At 43.5% G+C, this 18,813-nt stretch overlaps 3 protein-coding genes across 4 annotated transcripts in view; 2 read left to right on the top strand and 1 right to left on the bottom strand.

Moving 5' to 3' along the window:
* The first annotated feature begins 820 nt into the window (after window positions 1-820).
* wfdc2 (WAP four-disulfide core domain 2) lies at window positions 821-5,921 on the top strand. The gene is given in 10 exon segments (XM_030119615.1): window positions 821-1,474; window positions 1,631-1,780; window positions 1,905-2,060; window positions 2,183-2,335; window positions 2,457-2,612; window positions 2,840-2,974; window positions 4,781-4,803; window positions 4,806-4,887; window positions 5,188-5,325; window positions 5,409-5,921. Coding segments are annotated over 10 exon segments (1,332 nt in total). The 5' UTR covers window positions 821-1,269; the 3' UTR covers window positions 5,543-5,921.
* A 1,034-nt stretch (window positions 5,922-6,955) lies between these two features.
* pigt (phosphatidylinositol glycan anchor biosynthesis, class T) lies at window positions 6,956-14,305 on the bottom strand. Its single transcript, XM_030119638.1, has 11 exons — window positions 13,905-14,305; window positions 11,740-11,917; window positions 11,205-11,332; window positions 10,427-10,527; window positions 10,124-10,298; window positions 9,931-10,028; window positions 9,682-9,838; window positions 9,390-9,590; window positions 8,724-8,889; window positions 8,564-8,647; window positions 6,956-8,431 (listed from the first exon to the last, which is right to left on the bottom strand). Exons 1-11 carry the CDS (start codon window positions 14,296-14,298, stop codon window positions 8,179-8,181), a joined length of 1,935 nt encoding a protein of 644 aa, XP_029975498.1. The 5' UTR covers window positions 14,299-14,305; the 3' UTR covers window positions 6,956-8,178.
* A 691-nt stretch (window positions 14,306-14,996) lies between these two features.
* The window catches only part of phactr3a (phosphatase and actin regulator 3a), a 33,088-nt gene continuing 29,271 nt past the window's right edge, over window positions 14,997-18,813 (top strand). For both annotated transcript variants that reach the window (XM_030119096.1, XM_030119095.1), the window contains exon 1: window positions 14,997-15,258. In XM_030119096.1, coding sequence (XP_029974956.1) covers window positions 15,156-15,258 — 103 coding nt within the window. In that variant the 5' untranslated portion in view covers window positions 14,997-15,155. The remainder of the gene's footprint in view (window positions 15,259-18,813) is intronic.

Raw genomic sequence — 18,813 nt, 5'->3', positions numbered from 1 at the left:
AAGCACAACCAAGGCCATTGTCCCTAATGAAAATGTTCAAATACAATTCACAACAAGTTTTAAAAAATATACTAAAATTAAAAGCAACAGTCAGGGATTAGTAGGAGAGTAACATGTCCAGGGTGGAAAGTTAGAACGGGATGTCATCTGCAGGTAAAATGAATATTAGCTGGAGGGGATGGGATCGAGGACGGAGCCCTGAGAGACACTGGGCGAGAGGAGAGATGGCTGGATGTGAAAGTTTTATCTGTGTGTTGAGACTCCAGTGAACGCCAGTCTGTGGAGGAGGATGGAATGTTAGAGCTGCAGATAGATTGAGGACGATGGAAAAAAGTCCAAAATAAGTCACAGTCTGGGCGTTTGTAGTTAATGATTAAGGCTGTTTCTGTATGACGACAGAAACCAGAGGTCATAGACACTATTGTTGGAGATGTGAGAGAGAAATGTGAGGAGATATAACCAGGAATGGAGAGGAGAGCGGACATGAGTATTTGAGTGGGTGTTGTTGCCAAAATGCAAGTAAGAAACCGCTGCAACTATAGAAGTTCAGGTATTGTTGAAGTACACCTCACAGACATAGAGCAGGTGAGCATGAAGCCAGTCCCACACTGTGCTGAATCTTGTCCTGAGTGTGTTGAGTGTGTGTGTGTGTGTGTGTGTGTGTGTGTGCATAGAAAAGAGGGACTGTGTGATGATTAGGTCAGGAGACAGATCGTGTAATGTTCCATCGGACTACTCAGGCGAGACATCGGTTAGTCCAGGTGTTGTTATCCTGTCATTGGTCCACTCAAATCCTCAGGTTCAGACATTTTTCTGCTTCCAACACATCAGCTCTGAGGTCCACTGCATGATAATTCATGTGTGTGATCAGAATTATTTGGTTGTACATAGTTGACAGTTGCAGAGTGGCTTTCCATATGATGTTGAGTTTTTTCCTCAAACAACTGAGCTGGACCTACTGGACCTCCAGCTGGATGAAACAAGGGAACTCACGGTGGACTGGGTGGATTATGAAGTTTGAAAGTCTATAAGTGTATGCTTGCTGTGTTGCTGTTGTCGTCAAGATGCTTTCAAAATATTTGCAATGATAACGGCATAGCTGTTGATTCTGATTTTTCTAATGCGAAGCATGGTTGCAGTTATGACAACGACTGCAGTGGAAATAACAAGTGCTGTTACAAAAGACATCGCCGTGTGCGTTGCACCCCAAAAAGGTACAAGAGGGATTTCAATGAAATCAAATAAAACTCAATAACATTAGTAAAAGCCATGTTCATAGGACTTCCACTTGTGCAATGTCTTGATTTGTCTTTCACAGTGAAGCATGGAGACTGCCCCAGCCTGGTCTGGTACGGGAAAGCTCAGTGTTCCCACGCACGGCATCAGTGCTCCCACGACTATGACTGCGGTGGACATCACAAGTGCTGCTACCATGGATGTTCACGCGTCTGTGTCGCCCCGAACAGAGGAAGAGGTGAGACGGAAATGAAATGTTTCAGAAATTCTTCTTTATTGTGAGTAATTTTCAAATTGCTTTGTTTAGTTTTTCTTGATGTCTGATCACCTTTTTTGGATTCCAAAAGTTCCGTTATTGTTGCTTGACAACATCTTGAATTGCGTTTCCCTTCAGTCAGGTCAGGAGTGTGTCCCAGCACTCCCTGGAATGGAGACACCAAGTGTTTCCACGCTCGACATGAGTGCTCCTATGACTATGAGTGTGGCGGAGATTACAAGTGCTGCTACAAAGGATGTGCACGAGTGTGTGTTGCACCGCAAAAAGGTAAAAGTGAGATGTAAATAAAAAAAAAAAAAAAATCAAAACTGTGGCTGAGATTCTTTTTGTTTATTCAATTGAATATATTTTCCAAGTCCAGACGTTGCAGCATCTTCTTCTCTCGTTTCAGTGAAGTCCGGCGCATGCCCCATCTCGCCCTGGTTCGGGGAAAAGAAGTGCTTCTATGCAAAACATGAATGTTCTAATGACTATGAATGTTCTGGACATCTGAAGTGCTGCTGCAAAGGCTGTAGTCGTGTGTGTGCTGCTCCATACGCAGGCGACGGTGAGATGAGAAAGAAAAGATGCAGACTTTGTTTTCATTTACTTCTTGATGAATTGATGAAGCATGAAACAGAAAAAAAATGACACATTTTCCACACTTGTCTGTTTTGTCTTTCTCTTCAGTCAAGTCTGGATTGTGCCCCAGCTCGTCCTTCTTCAGGGATGTAAAGACTTCCTCACAGCTACGCCATCAGTGCTCCAATGACAGAGACTGCTCAAACGATTACAAGTGCTGCTACAGCGGATATGAACGTGTGTGTGTTGCACCATACCGAGGTGAGACGGACATTAAACACTTTTTTTTCCATATTTTTTTTCTTATTGCTGTTATGACTATTTTAAGCAGATGTCCAAAATTCCTATGTCAAAGCATCGTGATTTGTTCTTTTCCTTTCAGTCAAGTCAGGCTTTTGCCCCATCTTCAACTGGTTCAAGAGCAAGAAGTGTCGTCATGTGCAGCATCGGTGCTCTCATGACGACCACTGCCAGGGACACTACAAGTGCTGCTACAGAGGATGTGGACGGGTGTGTGTCGCACCATTTGGCAACAATGGTAAGATGTGATTCACTTTCTGCACTCTTTCAGATACTGCATAAAAATTACAGAGGCCACTGTCACTGAAAAATTTTAACTTTGACAATTTGTGATATGTTCAGTAAACACACTACAGAGAAAAACAAGCTTTAACACTGGAATAAGCAAAACAAGCAGCAAAGTATCCAATCCTGCTGTTTTCTTTTTTCATAACACTGATTATATTGATTTGTCTTTCTCTTCAGGGAAGTGCCGCAACACTTCCCGGCGCAAGTGTCCTAAATTTGTGAAGCACGCCTGCTATAAAGACTCTGACTGCCCATCGCACAAGAGGTGCTGCGTCAGAGGATGTCGACGCACCTGTGTTCCTCAATATAGACGTAGGTTATACATGTGGAAAAAAAAGTAAACTTTTTTTTTGCAATCTATCTTGTATGGTTGTGAATTTCTTTCTTTCAATTGACAGTATCATTCCCCCACTTTTTTTTCCAGATGGCAAATGATTGTTCCTGCAGAGCACTTCAGCTCAGAGACAGTGATCAGCAGGGAACGCCTAGCAGCTGTTACTGCAGCGGGATCGGATGATTTGACAATCTACAACAAACTGGACTTTTACCTCCCGGGATGCTGTTGCGTGGTTTCTTTATTGCTATAATCAAAACATATTGGAAAATGTAATCTTCTTTCATTCTCTATGCTGTATTGCAGTACATTTGAATGAAAGGTGTAACAGGTTTTGGGCAAAGTTTCCTCTTTTTATGATTTAGCCTCTTTTGTCAAAGGACGGGGTTCTAACTCTTGCTCTGAATCTTCTCTTTGTAAGCCAATAAAGCAAACAATCGCATTAAGAAAATTATTTGTGAGTTTATGTCAGCCTTGAATTTACCAATATCTAAGCTGTTCTCAGTGGAAAACCTGATGCACCATCCATCTATCTTTACTTTAATCAGGGGCGCAAGACACTGGAGCCAATCCCAGCTGACTACAGGTGAGGGCAGGCTACACCTGGACCGGTTGTCAGTCAGACAACAGACAGAGACAGACAACCACACACTCTCACATTCACCTAGGGGCAATTTATGGTCACCGGTTAACCTCCCATAGATGTTTTGGGGGGGAAAAAACCCAGACACACACACAGCGACAATGTGGAAACTCCACACAGATGAAGGGCACGATCACAATACTATATTTTGTCACAGATCACTGAACGCAGGACTCAGTCAAACGCTGCTATTGATTAGATTAGGGCTCAATCTATTCCAAGCATTGGGAAAACGGGAGGTGGAGCGAGCAGCCGACGAAGCCACGGTCATCAAATCAAAACTCCAATGCAGAGAAACTCTGGAGCACATGAAACACAAAGATCGGGGGGAAAGCACCCAACACTGAAACACGGTGAAACAAGAGGAACAAGGAAAGTCCATCATATCCCGCTGTCCCCAGGTGATGACAATCACACACTCTGGCCCAGGTGAAAGACATCAGGGAGGGGCGCAGCAATTAGACACGAGGAGGGGAAGTCAAGGAATCTTAAAGGAGACAGCTTGAGGACTGCATAATAACACAGGAAACAGAGAACATGCAGAGAACCGTGACACCATGTTGCTCATTATGTTGTTCACAGCTGAAAAAAGAGAAGATCTTTTCTGCGGTTTCAGCACATATTCATTATACTTTTTTTGAAAGAGTGTGTGTGAGAGAATCATTTAGGAATGCACATCTAGTAGGACCCACCCAATCAGATGTTATCATAAAGACTCTCAGGCAGTGTAACTCTGCAGGCACCGGGACCCAGCATCCTCTGCCTGCTCTGCTCAGTCAATAGCCTCACTGGAGTATTTGTCCAGAGAGGACTTACATTCTTGTGTTCAACAAGTTAACATGAAGCAACACTGGTCCACAGTCTGTGCTCTGTTTCTAGCATTTCTTGCTACGGTTCACTTTGACACAGTCTCTTCTGCAGGGGACAAATGCAATGAAACAGGTATGTGTGTATTCATGTCTTCGAGTGGAAACAGTCTAGTGTTTCGTTGTCTTTTCTATTTTCTGTATAAAGCATGCTGTGACCTTAAAGACTAAGTATGTGACCAGGCAGCCGTCATGACTGTTTCAGCTGACCTCTGTTTCTGCTCTACGACCCCTGTCTCTCAGACTTTCTTCCAAAACTTGCACATGACGCCTTAATATTGTCCCATCTTGTAAGGGGTGTGTGTGTGCGATGACGACTGTCCTGCAGGACACAAATGCTGTGTCTTTGACTGCGGAGCTGTCTGCGTTCCCCCTGCTTTCAGTACGAACCTCAGTGTTTCACCTGGGCGGCTGTTAATTCATGGATTTTGCAGCAGTTGATGAACGTTGGGTCTGTGCTTCATCAAAGATTTCCTTTTAAACACACTGAAGGATTCTTTCTCTGTGGTCACTGCTGACTCAGACTGAGGCATGCATGCCGTGTTTTAACAAACGTTAATCTGTAATAAAATATAAGTATATAATTGTGTTATATTCAGTGGTATGAAGACGAATTGGCTCCCGCGCAACTAGTATTTTTTTGAGAGCGGCTTGTAAATGCTGATTCCTGTCTTCCCTGCAGTGAAGCCAGGACGGTGTCCTCGCAGACAGTGGGGCTTGGGACTGTGTGCCGAGTTCTGCTCCAACGACAGCGACTGTCCCAACGACGAGAAGTGCTGCAGCAACGGATGTGGACACGAGTGCATCAAACCATACACAGGTGAAAATATCAAGGGATGAACATATTCTTTGCTTGATTTAAGCATATTTTCAGTATTTTTTTTTTCATCTTTCCTGTTAAAGTGAAGCCAGGACGCTGCGGCCTTCCCCAGGGAACTCCCATGTGCGCCGAATACTGCTACCATGACGGCCAGTGTCCAGGAGAGCAGAAATGCTGCAAGACAACCTGCGGACACGCCTGCAGTGAGCCCTGCTGAGCGCACTGTCTGCACCCAACCTCAGTCAAACTAATCAGTTTCTTTAATCCAAGAACTGCAAGAAATGGGAAACTTTGGCACCAAAGTTCGACATACATTTACTACTGTTCATAATAAGGTTTGTTTTCCAAGAAGACTGTATACTTAGTTGTAAAGACTTATCTGTAGTGGAAGAAGTCTAAGAAAATGTTTCTTTTATATCTTTCCTCAATGTAGCAATAGGTATTATTCTCCTTTACAGAAGAAATGTCCTATTTTAACTTCTTCACTTCATATATCAGTTTTGCAAGTACCAGTGTCTTTGCTGAGTCATGTAACATTTCAATCTTCTCATTCATACTTTGGAACACTTTCTCTCTTCCACAATAAATCTCTTCCATAGCAGATAGCTAAAAATGGGTCATGAATGTGTCGCCACTTTTGAATTTCACTTTTTCTCTTCCAACAGATAGAGGTGAGGGAACGATTGTGAAAACAAATGACGAAATGCACCAAGAACGGAAAGAGATTACAGACAAAAAGAATTATTTACAGATGTGAACACAAAGTTCTACAGCGACAGGATGCAAGCACTGTTGCGTCACACTTTAAAATACATCTTAAACTGAGCTTTTGTAGGATTATACTACAAGCTACTCGCGCACACACACACACACACACACACACACACACACACACACACACACACACACACACACACACACACACACACACACACACACACACACACAGGCTTCCAGAAAAGGTTCTGTGAATAAAACTTTTTTTGGCTGGTATCAAGAAAACGAGGCATGTGCAACAAACCACATTACTGTGTGGAATGCTGCCTTTTCTTTTTGTTTGCGTTCTTTTGCCATTGGCAAATGTGACGGGTGATAATTACTGACCGGCCAAACACAGAGAGGTCTGTGTTTTTTCCTCAATGTGCCTGCCAGAAATGGGGCCATGTTTGTTTAAATAAAAACTTGGGCATTTGAAAAATGTGGAAGGTAATAAAAGCCCCGCGGCTCCAGAGTAATCTGAAATGGTATAATGTGCATTCTCTCAAAGTAACAAGGATTTAAGGGGCTTGTTGAAAAAAAAAAAAAACAGTATCATTTAGGGTCAGTTGCTTCGCAGCTCAGACTCAAACTTGGAGTAGGCGTTGCTTCTTTTTGAACAAACAAGTTCAACAATTAACGGAAAGTGATGGAACGGCTAATTCAGCATGTTTTAGTGGCTGAATATTTGAAAAGAAATGCTTGTTTTTTCAGGTCTCAACTGCAGCAGCGGAGTTGGTTGTGTGTGCAGGGTTCCAGGTATGATACCTTTCAAAACATTATTCCCGAAACACTCCTCGTGCTGAAGCTACAAACACCAAAATCCAAGACTGGCTTGATTTCCTCCTGTTGACATAATTAAGTGCAAACTGACTGAAAGATAGCGCTCAGTTTATTGAACAGTCCTGTCACAAACACACAGTACAGACGCCAATATTCACCAAGCTAAAGGAAAACAGAACCAACATCTTGGTAGATAATCATGTCAGAGATCACAGTGTAAAAGAAGAAACAAACGTATGGCAGCGTTTAAGGTATGAGCGACTATTTCACCTAATTATAATGTTAGAAAACAATTTTGAACTGATGAGTGAGTGAGACACAGATTCGGCAAGCTAAAAGGGTTGTAATCATGGAGACAGTCGTATTTAGCATTCAAGCATGCATTCATATATCAGTGCAAAACCGTTTGGAAAAACCTTTTTTTCCTTCTTCTTCTCTGGAACAAATAAATTCAAATATCAACATAATTAAGCACCAATAAAAAAAAAAAGAAAAAAAAAAAAGAATTTTAGTTTTTAGTATTGTTCTGCATTTCGGTAGATATTTTCTACAACTTGTACAAAACAACATGTCCAAAAATCACTTTTATATGATATAAAATATTTCTGGGTAAGTTGTACATTTCTGTTTGACCCCTGCAAAAAAAAAAAAAAAAAAAAAATGTATTTCAGAATGAATGAATTTCCTCTCACAGCTCAAGGGTGAAGAAGACACTGACCCTGCTGCTCAAGTTTAGCTGAAATTAAGGAGATTCATTCATTTGTTCAATTTGTTTTCATAAGCCGACCATATTTAATCAGTAGTCGCAAGACAGTTGAGAAGACGGTGGAAACACATTCAATGATACACACTTAATTTCATAAACATTTTCTGGTAAAAACATTTCAAATATAAATAAGAGCCTCAAAGACAGGTGAAATCAAACCAACCTGATGGTAGAAGAGTCATCTGACCACAGTTTCCTCACCTGTCTGAGTGACAGCAGCATCACTGCATTGTAAAGTATCTGTGATGAAAATCAAACTGAACATCGGTGCAGTTACAAGCTCCTGCAGCTCAGGGCTCAGGTTTGGCTCCTTTAGTTGTCAAAATATCAAAAAGTCCCATTTTTCATCCAAGAAAACCCAAAAGTAGCATTTTTCTGTCTTTCAGGAAAATATCCCAAATAAAAAAAATGTTCAACATTAATTGTCTCGTTCAAGTAAAACTTTGGTGGGGGGAAAAAACCCTCCACATCAGTGTTTGACTTACTTCCTCCTGAATCAAACACAGGTTCCCTTGGAAGAGAGTCCACTTTGCTCTTGTTTAGTTTCTTCAGCTTAGCGGTGGAACGCCTCTCATCCTGCGGATCACATTGGCTATCCGCTTGGCCAGTCCGGGGTTGGGCTCCTCTATCTGGAAGCTTCTGGTCAGCAGGTTGTATAGGGAGCCGTAGCCCACGGCCACAACCGTGCAGGTCAGGCAGATGACGTTGTACGGCATGCTGAAGTCTGGTGTGGGCAGGTTGACGAGCAGGGGCTCCGTGTAGACGCGAACAAAGTAGCTGGACTCCTCTTTATTTGGAAAACTGGTGGGAAACGTGAACTTTGAGTATTTGACTTTCCATACGATTGCGTTTTATCTGCAAAAACTCAAATGTCATGCATACAAGAAGCTCCAGAAAGCTGTATCTTCAAGAAAATTAAATGACTTTACTCACAAGGAGCTGAAAAGTGGCATTTCCTGGGTGCTGTTTGTATCCATGGCGACTGTGCTTGGTACAAGAGAACTGATCACTGAAGACCTAAAAGATGAAGGGATAAGTTAGTTACTATTAAAGTCTGGAAGAAATTCTACCAAACATGTAGAAACATTCGTACCCGACGTAGAAGCCGTGATTGGGGTCGGGTGTGTATTCGGTCCATTTGAGCAGAGCCCTCTCGAACTGCACTGTGACCTCGGTCACGGAGTTGGGAGGAAGCTGGACCAGCATCTCCAGCAGGTGGGGCCTCACGCGGTCTTTAGACGGCTGGTAGTGGATGTAGCCTGGAAGCAGGAGGGACAGGGTGACAACCTGGAAACGACCCGGATCCATACAACGTGACGGCAAATCTCCTGAAACAGGGAGGGCTGAGGAAGGTTTTCAAAAGAGCTCGCCACAGAAATGCATGTTTCAAGAGATGTGACTGCCGCCTTGTGGTCAAAACAAGGATCTGCATGAAGAAAGATTAAAATCTAACAGAGGGGACATAATGTACTTTTTAACAGTTCAACTAAAAAGAAGATACAACTTCAAAATAAGCATATACATTTATTTCTTATGTTTATGACATTTAAAAGTACAATTTGAATAGCTGCATTTTGCATAATTGACCTGAAACTGTGTACATTAGTCTATGGAGCACAGCCAGTTCATTAAATCTAAAAAAACACTCTGTACTGTAAGAGATTGATCAATATACTCTCACTGAAAAAAGCAACAGCTTCCATTTATCGCCCATACAGATGTCCTTCTGCCCTCCCGTGCTTTCTGAAACTCCACTCACTTGGCTTGTTGTCCTTTCCTTTGCTGGTGACGGTCAGCGTGTGGATGTAGAGGCGAAGGTACCAGGGAACAGAGTCCAGCAGCAGCACGGGGAAGGACCTGAAGGGGTGGTGGTTGTACATGAGCGTGTGAATCTCCCCCGCCTGAAGCCCGTATCCGGCCACGTAGCGCTCGGCGTGGAGCAGCGGACGCAGCATGTCCCCTGCGGGTAGGGAACACAATAATAATGAGTGTTCCACATCATATACAAATGTTTCATCTGTTACTGAGAGCTCTCTGTTCATGCCGCGCACCGTCAGAGGACTTCCAGCGGATCAGCAGGTTGAGTGAGCGCACGCTGCCAAAGGTGGCTTGTTGGGTCAGATCGTAGACGGAGAAAGTGCGCCTGTCGCCGAGCACCACAGCCTGACTCAGGAGCGAAGTGGCTGGGCTGAGATCAAACTGCTCTCCCTGCAAGACAGCGACAAAACTCCTTCAAGCAAGACTGCTGGATATTTGCATTTGTCCATTAAATATCATCACCGGACTGAAAGAAACAAAACCTCAGGGTTGTCTGTGACGTCGATGTATATTTTGCTGGAGGAGGCCAGCGGACAAGCTTCTGTCAGCGTCCGAGAAAACATCTTAAACAAAGACCACTCTGAAGGGGCAAAAAGAAAGATGAAGAGAAATGAAGGGACCTCCAGTGAAACTCTAATAAACTGTACAAACACAGAGAAATGTGCCAAAGGTCACCTCGTTTTCCCTGCCCAGACGTGTGCAGGTCAAACACTGCGTTCAGTGTCTGTCTCAGCTCCCAAGACATTGATCTGCACTGCCAGTCGCGGCACACTGGCCTGATGTGCACCGCCTGGGAGTGGAAACTGCTGTGGAAGAGCTTCTCAGACTTCAACAGGACGGCGAGACCAGCCTGCAGGGCCACACAGAGACACCGAGAGAACTGAGCCAGCTGCAGTAAAACTCAAAATAAAAAGAGAGCTATGTTTTTTTTCAGAAAGGCAAAGAGCTGCAGACTCTTGGAGACACAAGCTAACTCACCTTGGATCCACATGGCAACAGTTTCTTCCAAGGTGTCAGATTCTCCGTGCAAACTATCTCTCGTGGGAGGGTGGCGTAGCGAAGGAAGCGGTGGTCTGTCACTTCAGGTTCAGGACACACACAAATAAAATCATTATATTGTAAGTATACAGAGAAAAAGAGAATCCAAAATAATAAGCTTGAGCAGCATCCGCACTGCTGTGAAAGACTACTGCATTTCACCTGAGTTATTTTGGTTTTGTGAGTCATCTAATATCAAAATCAGAATTTAAAGTAAGCCGTTGTGTGTGATAGTATGTCAATGTTACGGAGTCAGGTCATTATCGATCCGCACAGAGGAGAGTCGAACACAACAACAGATGAAATGCAACAGGAAACCACAATGACGGCACAGCTGAGAAACACTAATCCTCATAGTTCCTTAGTGTGATAAATAGAGAATGAGTGAACTGTTGCTTTAAACTGGTGTGTTATCATAAGTCTTCTCTCGTCTGCCATGATTATTTCTCTGAGCTCGTGTTTCCTTAAATAAACACCTCTGTGTTTTTCCTGAGTGTTCGATTACACAAATGTTATCTAAACACAAGAGAAAACTGCCTCTTTTCAAAGCTCAACCCTTTCTAGAGGATGTTCAGTGGACTTGCTGGCAGAGTTGAAATGAACCCTAAAACGTCGCAACCACAAAGCCTCGGCATGTCCATTAGCAGACCACATCATTAGCTCCCATAATGCTCAATCACAATGATGCTTCCCACAGAGGGAGGCCGAGGTGCCGTACCGTTGCCGATCCCCAGTGGTTTGAAGGAGGCACTGGGCTGAACGGTGTTGGTCGAGTCGATGAAGTTCAGGGAGGCGCAGAAGATACCGGACAAGACATTGGTCAGCTCCTTCCATGTGGCATCCACACTGCAGAATCACAGGCAAAAACAAACCAGAGTGAAAACGCTAAAATGATTGCTGAATTCCAAACTGGTAAAAGAGTATTTTTTTTTTTTTTAAGTAGCAGGCTTTTTTAATGGAGAGATTTGTATTATCAATTGCAGTATTCATCTCTGTCTAAATCAAGTAGACATGCTATTTTCTGTCAAAATAATAGGAAATAGCTTTGTCAAATGGTCATTCTGAATACAAATGCAGTAACTTCTGCAATGCATTAAGAGTTTTTTCGTAGCTGTTTGGAAATATATGTTACAACCTGCTTGTAGCTTTTGTTGTGGAAGCCTATTTGTTTTCGATCTCTTCACTTTGATCCTAAGCTGTGACTCATTTATGTGTTCGATGGTGCATATTAGGCCACTAGAGGGCGCACTCACTCTGTCACTGTGTCCTGAAACCAAACCCAGAGCTCAGCTCCAGGAGGGGAGGGCAGAAAGGGCTGTCCCCACTGCATGGTCCTCCAGTAGCCCTGAGTGAAGGAGATGTGCAGCTCTCGCACGGAGAACTTGGAAATGACCTGGCCCAGGGATTTGGGAAACAGCCGGTAGTGGGATACTGAGAAATAAAAACAGGAAGAGACACTATTAAAAAAAACTAAATCACAACTTTGAGACATTGCAAGGAAACCTGAGAGGGGCTTCTTACATTAGTGATAAAACATATCAGCCAAATCCATCACAGTGAAGCCTTTAAATCCTTAATGCTAAAGCATATATAGCAGGGCTACTCAACTTACCGTTGCTCGAGGGCCACACAGAAAAACATTTCTGTTTGCGTGGGCCGCAACCTCGGTTTGCTAATTTATATGACTGAATTATGTAAAAGACATTTAAATAATGTAATTAATATTCAATAATGAAATTTTAAATGCATTACAATAGAAAGACAACTACATTAGTCTTTTGTAAAACTAAAATAAGACTTTGTTGAAAATATATTACACTAAGCCTTATAGATCTATTTGTGGCTGTTTTCTGCATTTCCAATAAAAAGCAAAAAGGTGAAATGGCATGACATTTAAAAAAAGTCAGATATCAAATTATAAAATGAGGCTTTATTCACAAAATATGAATATACTTACTACACATATGAGCACTTTTTGTAACAAAACATAAGTATTTTAAATATTTTTCAAGCAATGCGTTTGAGAAATTCACTAAATTGCAACAAAAAAGCAGGTCTTTTTCCACAAAAAAGTAAATAAATTAAGGGATTATTTACAAAAATAATTGGCCTACTCCTGCAAAAAATAAATGAAGTAAAAATTAAATCTTGTGCATCACGAAAAAGATCACCGGTGGCAAAAAAAAAAAAAAAACAAAAAACAATCATTGTAAAGCATACAAACATAGCTCTGCAGGTGACTTACTTTTTGGAGAACAGTGACAGAAGAAAAACACACAGGTGTGCATCACTCACAGAAACTGTGCACAACAGCAGCCCTACAGAAGGTCGCAGCTAAAACAATTACCCTCACCTGAAATCAGGACGATGTATCACATTTCTTAGCAAAGTCAAATTCACGTAGGATTAATAATAAGGAAAACAAAACTTTCGGAAGTGTCTCAGTGACAGAACAGAGTCAGTGTTGTCACAGGTTGAGTGGTGCAGTCCTACTGTAATAAATTCCTGACAGCTGTCGTGGCGACGCTGAAGATTCGCTCGTTTAGGAATGGACGGATTTTGGCAGAGAAGGCACACTGGCTTGCTATTTACCTCCAGAAAAGCAAATTCTTCCTCCCATGACGGTTGAACTTTCCTGTGTTCATCACATAACTTTAGTTTAACTTTACCGGCGGCAGCCATGAACTCCACTTCGATCGGTCTTCTTTGAGTCTTTTGTTTTCGGCAGTGAGCAAACAGCCTATTGGCACATTACCGCCACCAGCTGGTACAGCCCCACAATTGCAACACTTATCTGCCTGCTGTCAGGAGGTCAAACACACTGCCCTCTGGTGTCCGCATATCAGAAACGTTTTTTTCCTCATTAAAAGTCGATTTTTTTTTTCACTGCTTACAATCAGCCGTGGGCCGCACCGTTACAGCTTGCGGGCCGCATGCGGCCCGCGGGCCGCGGGTTGAGTAGCCCAGATATATAGTATAAATATTGTTATGTAAAAGATAATCTATGTAGTTAATTATCTCTCGATTGTCTCGAGCATACTTTGGACAGAATGAGGGATAAGCCAGATAACTAACAAATGTGTACATGTATCTATCATACCGAACATACAGTATCACATTGTGACCCAAGTATTGAGGCAGGTATTGGATCGTAACCGACATACCGAGGTACATATATTGGAACCCATGTATTATCGTATCGTCACCCTGTATCAAAGTTTGTATTGCATCAAGACAAGTGTATTGAAATTGGGATAACCAGCCCAATTCATGAGCATGCATTCAGATCATGTGATCTGTAAAGGTCGTATCCAAACATCAATGTTTCAAAATCAACATTTACCCTATGTATACATTACATGAACATACAACAACGTGTAGTCATTGTGTGTTTATTGACTGCTAAAAGTTAGCTTACCTTTGTTTCCCCTCATGAAATCTGTCTCCCACAGAGTGCGAAACTGGAAGCTGGCATAAATATCTCCTGAATGCAGGGGTCTGATCACTAACTCCTCCTGAAAGTCGTCTTTCGGCTGTGGTACTGACGGGGTAATGACAGTTTGAGGGGGAGATGTCTCCTGTTTCCCGTCTGCAGCATCACTCGAGGTCGCTTCTTGAACCTCGGTCGCTTCCCACCGTCTCTCCTCCAGCACGGGCCGCTCCGCCGCTGGTTCCGCCGCTTCTGGACTATCAGCCGCCCCGGCATTCTGGCCATCAGTCAAAGTACTTCCATGACCGTCTGCCAAAGTGGTTATCGTCAAACCGAAGAGAATGAATAGGAAAACCGAAAGACCGCACTTGGGAGCTGCCATTTCTCGGTGAATTTACTTCCGCGTTGTTGTGTCACCGGCAGAATTGACCAATGAGCTGCTTCCATATCGAGTCAGCGGCAGTGACGTCAGCTTCAAGCGAAATGTATTTACATTTTTTTTTTTCATTTTATAAATAATAGCTCATTTGGAAGAGGATTCAAACGTAATCAAAAATACTGAAAATAAATAATACTCCAGATTTTTGGATGCACTCAGAATTCAGAAAAACTGTTTTATATTAAAAAGCTGCGCCCTAATATTACCCCACGGCTTCCCAGTGAATGAACACATGCAATCAGAAGACACACGTCAGATCATCAAATCACACAGAATTTATTGCATATCCACAAGTGAATAAAATAGCCACGTTCATACATTCCAAATCGTTTTGCAATTGCAAAAGCCTGCAACTCCGACTTAATCTGGCATTTCATTCATTCACGTCATGCATGAAATTATTAAACAGCTTAAACAGTGAAACGCGCTGTGTTGCTAAAACGGTAAAATAACCCACTCATACATGCTCAATAAAAATATAGGTTAAGAAGGCGTGCAGGGTGCCGTGTGGATATCTGCTCGTGTTGCTGGACAGGGATGGGCATCGCCAAGCCGCTGGCATCATCGGGGGCATATCACCCCTCCCTCCCACATCCACGCATCATCTCCGCACACGGCCCAGACACACACGCACGCACACACACGGAATTTCAGCTCAGCCATGGCTCCCTGCTAGATGCTCAAAGCGGCTGTTGTCGGAGCGCATTAAATCCACTCTCGCTCGCCGCTTCCCTCCCTGACCTTGCCTGCCTCCGGTTGGGTTTTCAATATTTTATTCAGGATTCCTGCGCTGTCTCCCCATGGCTACATCCGATGGACTAGACGGCTGTCTGCAGCGAGGCAGATCTCAAAGTGACCCGAACATACTCACCGAACCGGGCATCGATCTGGCTCACGGCACAGGTAAGACGGACGTGTGTGCGTTTTGCTGTGTGGACATGTGTCTTTGTGATGCCGCCGCGCGCGGAGACGCTCTCCCCGTCCGGTGGGATGTCAGAACACCGACGGGATAATTAGCGCATATGCTCGCAACGTTGGCTGTAAGAATATGGACCGTAACGCTGGATGGAGGAGCCGCAAATTGAAAATTAATGTGCCGTATGAGCGCGTGTGAACGGCGCCGCGATCCTCCAGATCTGCGCCTCCTAAAGACGCCTGTAGCCATCTGCGCTCACAGGGATACAAGTAGTATTTATGATTTGGCGTGCAGGCCGTTTTATGTGACATAAACCTGAGATGTATTTGTCTCCTTTTGTCGCTATGCAAACCTATTTATCTTTTTTTATGCTTATGTGAGCCATCCCTGTTATTAACCCTCTGTTATTCTGGAAACACGTTATTTTTTGGCTCTTGTTCTGTTGCATTAAAAAAGAAAAATCACACATGCATATCTTATGTGCAGACTGTGCACTGAGCTGTATACCTGTCTATGCATTCCCACTCCCAGCCTGCTCCCCCTCTATGCTGGACTGATCACTGTTGTGATCAATGACAGTCCGTCCACGTGATTAAGCCTATAGGTCCACATATCCCCAATTCAGCAGCGGCTCTGGCCTCTCAGGGAAATTGATTCAACACTTCATGCATCCTGCAGGTGTGCTTCCCGCTATGGAGCCTCAGTGTGTTTCCCTGTGGTCTGTTAGTCATCTATTCGGAATAGACTAATGAATTGATCTTTCATTAATAGCAGAACTGCAGGGAGCAGTGATGTTCCGCACTTCTCCACAATGAACTCCTCCAATAACGTGGCCCTTCCTCGTGTTTGCTGCAGGCTTTCTCAAGTCATCAGTATATGTTCACTGGAAATACATGATATGATTTTTACGTAAGTGGGGCTATTTATGGTCATATTGTGTGGGCTTGGAAAGAGTCATTGCTTACTCCCACACACGGTGAGTTTTACGCACATGAAGATTGGTCTAGTGAATGAAGCAGAAAAAAAAAGGTTGTTCACCTTTCATCTCCTCTTTAATGAGAGCGGAGGGGGGGGGGGGGGGGGGGGGGTTTCCCCCCTCCATCTCTAATACTCACACCTGTCTGCACTCATCAACTGGCCATAGCACATTTTTAATGGACCCTCGCTGAATTCAACCCTCCCCAGGACGATTTAATTCACACATAGGTGAACGCCGTCATGTCACACCGAGTCTTTGACACACCTGAATAAACAACACAGCAGTTTGGCAGGTCAGCCGTGCTGGCAGTGAGCGCCAGAGCTGTCAGGGGGCGCAGGATATCAGCCTCTCACGCTGCAATACGCACAACTGCATAAGATGTACGGCATACTGTACGACACAAACAAAAGACAGAGTAAATACAATTGTCACTACGAGGACAATGTCAGTGTCTGGTGACCCAAAGTACACAACATCAACCCAGCCCCTTTCTCTGTGGATCGTCACGGCGCTAACGTCTGGGGCACCAGTCTTTGCCAAAGTAATCCTTTGGCAAAGACTGCCCTTTTCTCCCCCCCAATACAGTGGTGTTTGCAGCTGCAGAGTCTGTCAGTGTATTCATCCACTTACTGGAAAGAAGAGTCAATAGAGACAACAGCTACAGCTGACCATGTCAGAGAATCGCAGCAATGTTCTGTCTTGAATGAGGCTGCCATCATACAGCAGCAGCCTCAGAGCGGGACGGACCGAGTGCGCTTTCACCTTCTCTGTTATGTGAGGAATATAATCTCAGAGAGTTTTCATGAGATCTTTCTGGGGGGTTTCCCTGCATCGACACATCCGCTGCAGATTTAAATCTATATTTCAAAGTTATTTAGGAGCATAACTTGGGCAGTAGAAGCATCAGCATGAAAATAAAGGTTTAGTCAGTTTGTTCAGACAGGTGCCTCTCAGACTCCCCCGCTAATAAAATGTCACTTTCGCTGAAAGTTTCACTTATTCATCGCAGAGTGTTGACCAAGGTAATGATGTGGAGCGGACACCTTGAAGCCTGCATGCAGGGAGCCTGTCCAGGCAGAGCTGCTTAGTCCCAGCATGTGTTTCTTTTATTCTACAAGCAGATAAAAAGTCTTTTGGCTTCCTCTGCTACTTGTTTCCCCTTCGGAGTCATCAGGTAACCAGGTGTCCTCAGAGCTCACCCATCTGTATTTTCTAGTTCAAATTTACATTTTTTTTGTTTTACCTGCAGACTGAAAAAGTGGGACCCAGTTATTGGACATTGTCGAACCACGAGTGTTTTGAGGTCTCATCTTCTTCTGCTAGGCTGACTGATGCTAAGATGATCCCATCAGATCTCACATCAGAAAAGCCTTGGAGCATTGCAGGTGAAGGTGGAGCAACCTGACAAAATTGAAGATCTACTGAACCCAGCGAAAACTGCTACTGAGTGATGAAGATGACTCACCCAAAACCGAGTAATATCTTCTACGTAATTCCTTGCTTTCACTAAGGCCTTGATGAGTAAATACGGGGAATTCTGAGTCAGCGGGTCTTATATAAAGAGCTCCTCACTTCACAAGACATTGTTCAAGATGAGGAAGTAATTATGTGGACAAAATGACATTAGTATGTCACAAATATTTATGAAGTAGCTCAAAAATTTAAATCTAGATTCAAAATTTGTTTCATTATTCAGAGAATAGAACTTTAACGAACACACACGTAACACTGCATTTCAATCTTCTACAGTTGGGATTATCATCTAGCTCTATAACTTCTTTATAAAAGTGTGGCTCCAAACTGAATTCAGCACTGGACAGAAGGCAGGATGCAAACTGAACAGTTTTTTGGGGAATTTAAATTCAACTGACCTAACAAGCTTTTCTATAGTTGGTGAGATGAAGCAGGAACTCTGCAAAGTCTGATACGAGATGTTTGTTTGATGCTTGTTTGGTGTGAGAGTTTTAGTCAGAACCTGTCTAAACCATCCATCCATCCATCTTCTTACCCTACATGGGGTCTTGATGACACTCTGGAGAGCAATGAAGCCCAGACTTGTTGGTCTACTGGAACTTTCTCTCGTTCTTCTGAGGGACACCAAGCCTCTCCCAGACAAAACTAGAGTTATAATCTGGACCGACCACTGGAGCCAGCCAGGGGGCCTCCTAGTCCGATGACCGAACCACCTTGAAGGTGTTCCTCTCAATGAGGAGGCACAGCTTGACTCTGATTCTCTCCCTGCTGTTTGTACTCCTCACTCTGTTATGGAGATTACAGCCTGTGATGCTGTAGAGAAAGTTAATTTCATCTATACAAACCTGTACTCTCATTCTTTCACTCATGACCCAAAGTTTTTGACCAGAATTGAGGGTGTGGATGTAGAATCAAACAGTGAACAGAGAGCTTTCTTTGACTGTTCAACTTCCTCCGTCTGGTACAGTGACTGTCTCATCGCAGCCACCTGTGCCACAATCCCTTCTTCTATCGTTCGTAAACAACACTTCACGGTACTTATTCCCCGGGAGGAGGATGTTTATAATACCTGGAGAGGACATGCTATCCT

Source organism: Salarias fasciatus, chromosome 20 (genome assembly GCF_902148845.1).
Source record: "Salarias fasciatus chromosome 20, fSalaFa1.1, whole genome shotgun sequence".
NCBI lineage: Eukaryota > Metazoa > Chordata > Actinopteri > Blenniiformes > Blenniidae > Salarias > Salarias fasciatus.
This window is presented reverse-complemented; position numbering and strand designations above follow the sequence as displayed.

Coding starts and splice junctions, on each gene's coding strand:
- pigt (XM_030119638.1), bottom strand. CDS start 14,298: ATGGCAGCTCCCAAGTGCGGTCTTTCGGTTTTCCTATTCATTCTCTTC. Junction 10,299..10,426: donor TGTTGCCATGTGGATCCAAG/GTGAGTTAGCTT, acceptor GTGGCCCTGCAG/GCTGGTCTCGCCGTCCTGTT. Junction 8,648..8,723: donor AATCACGGCTTCTACGTCGG/GTACGAATGTTT, acceptor TTCATCTTTTAG/GTCTTCAGTGATCAGTTCTC.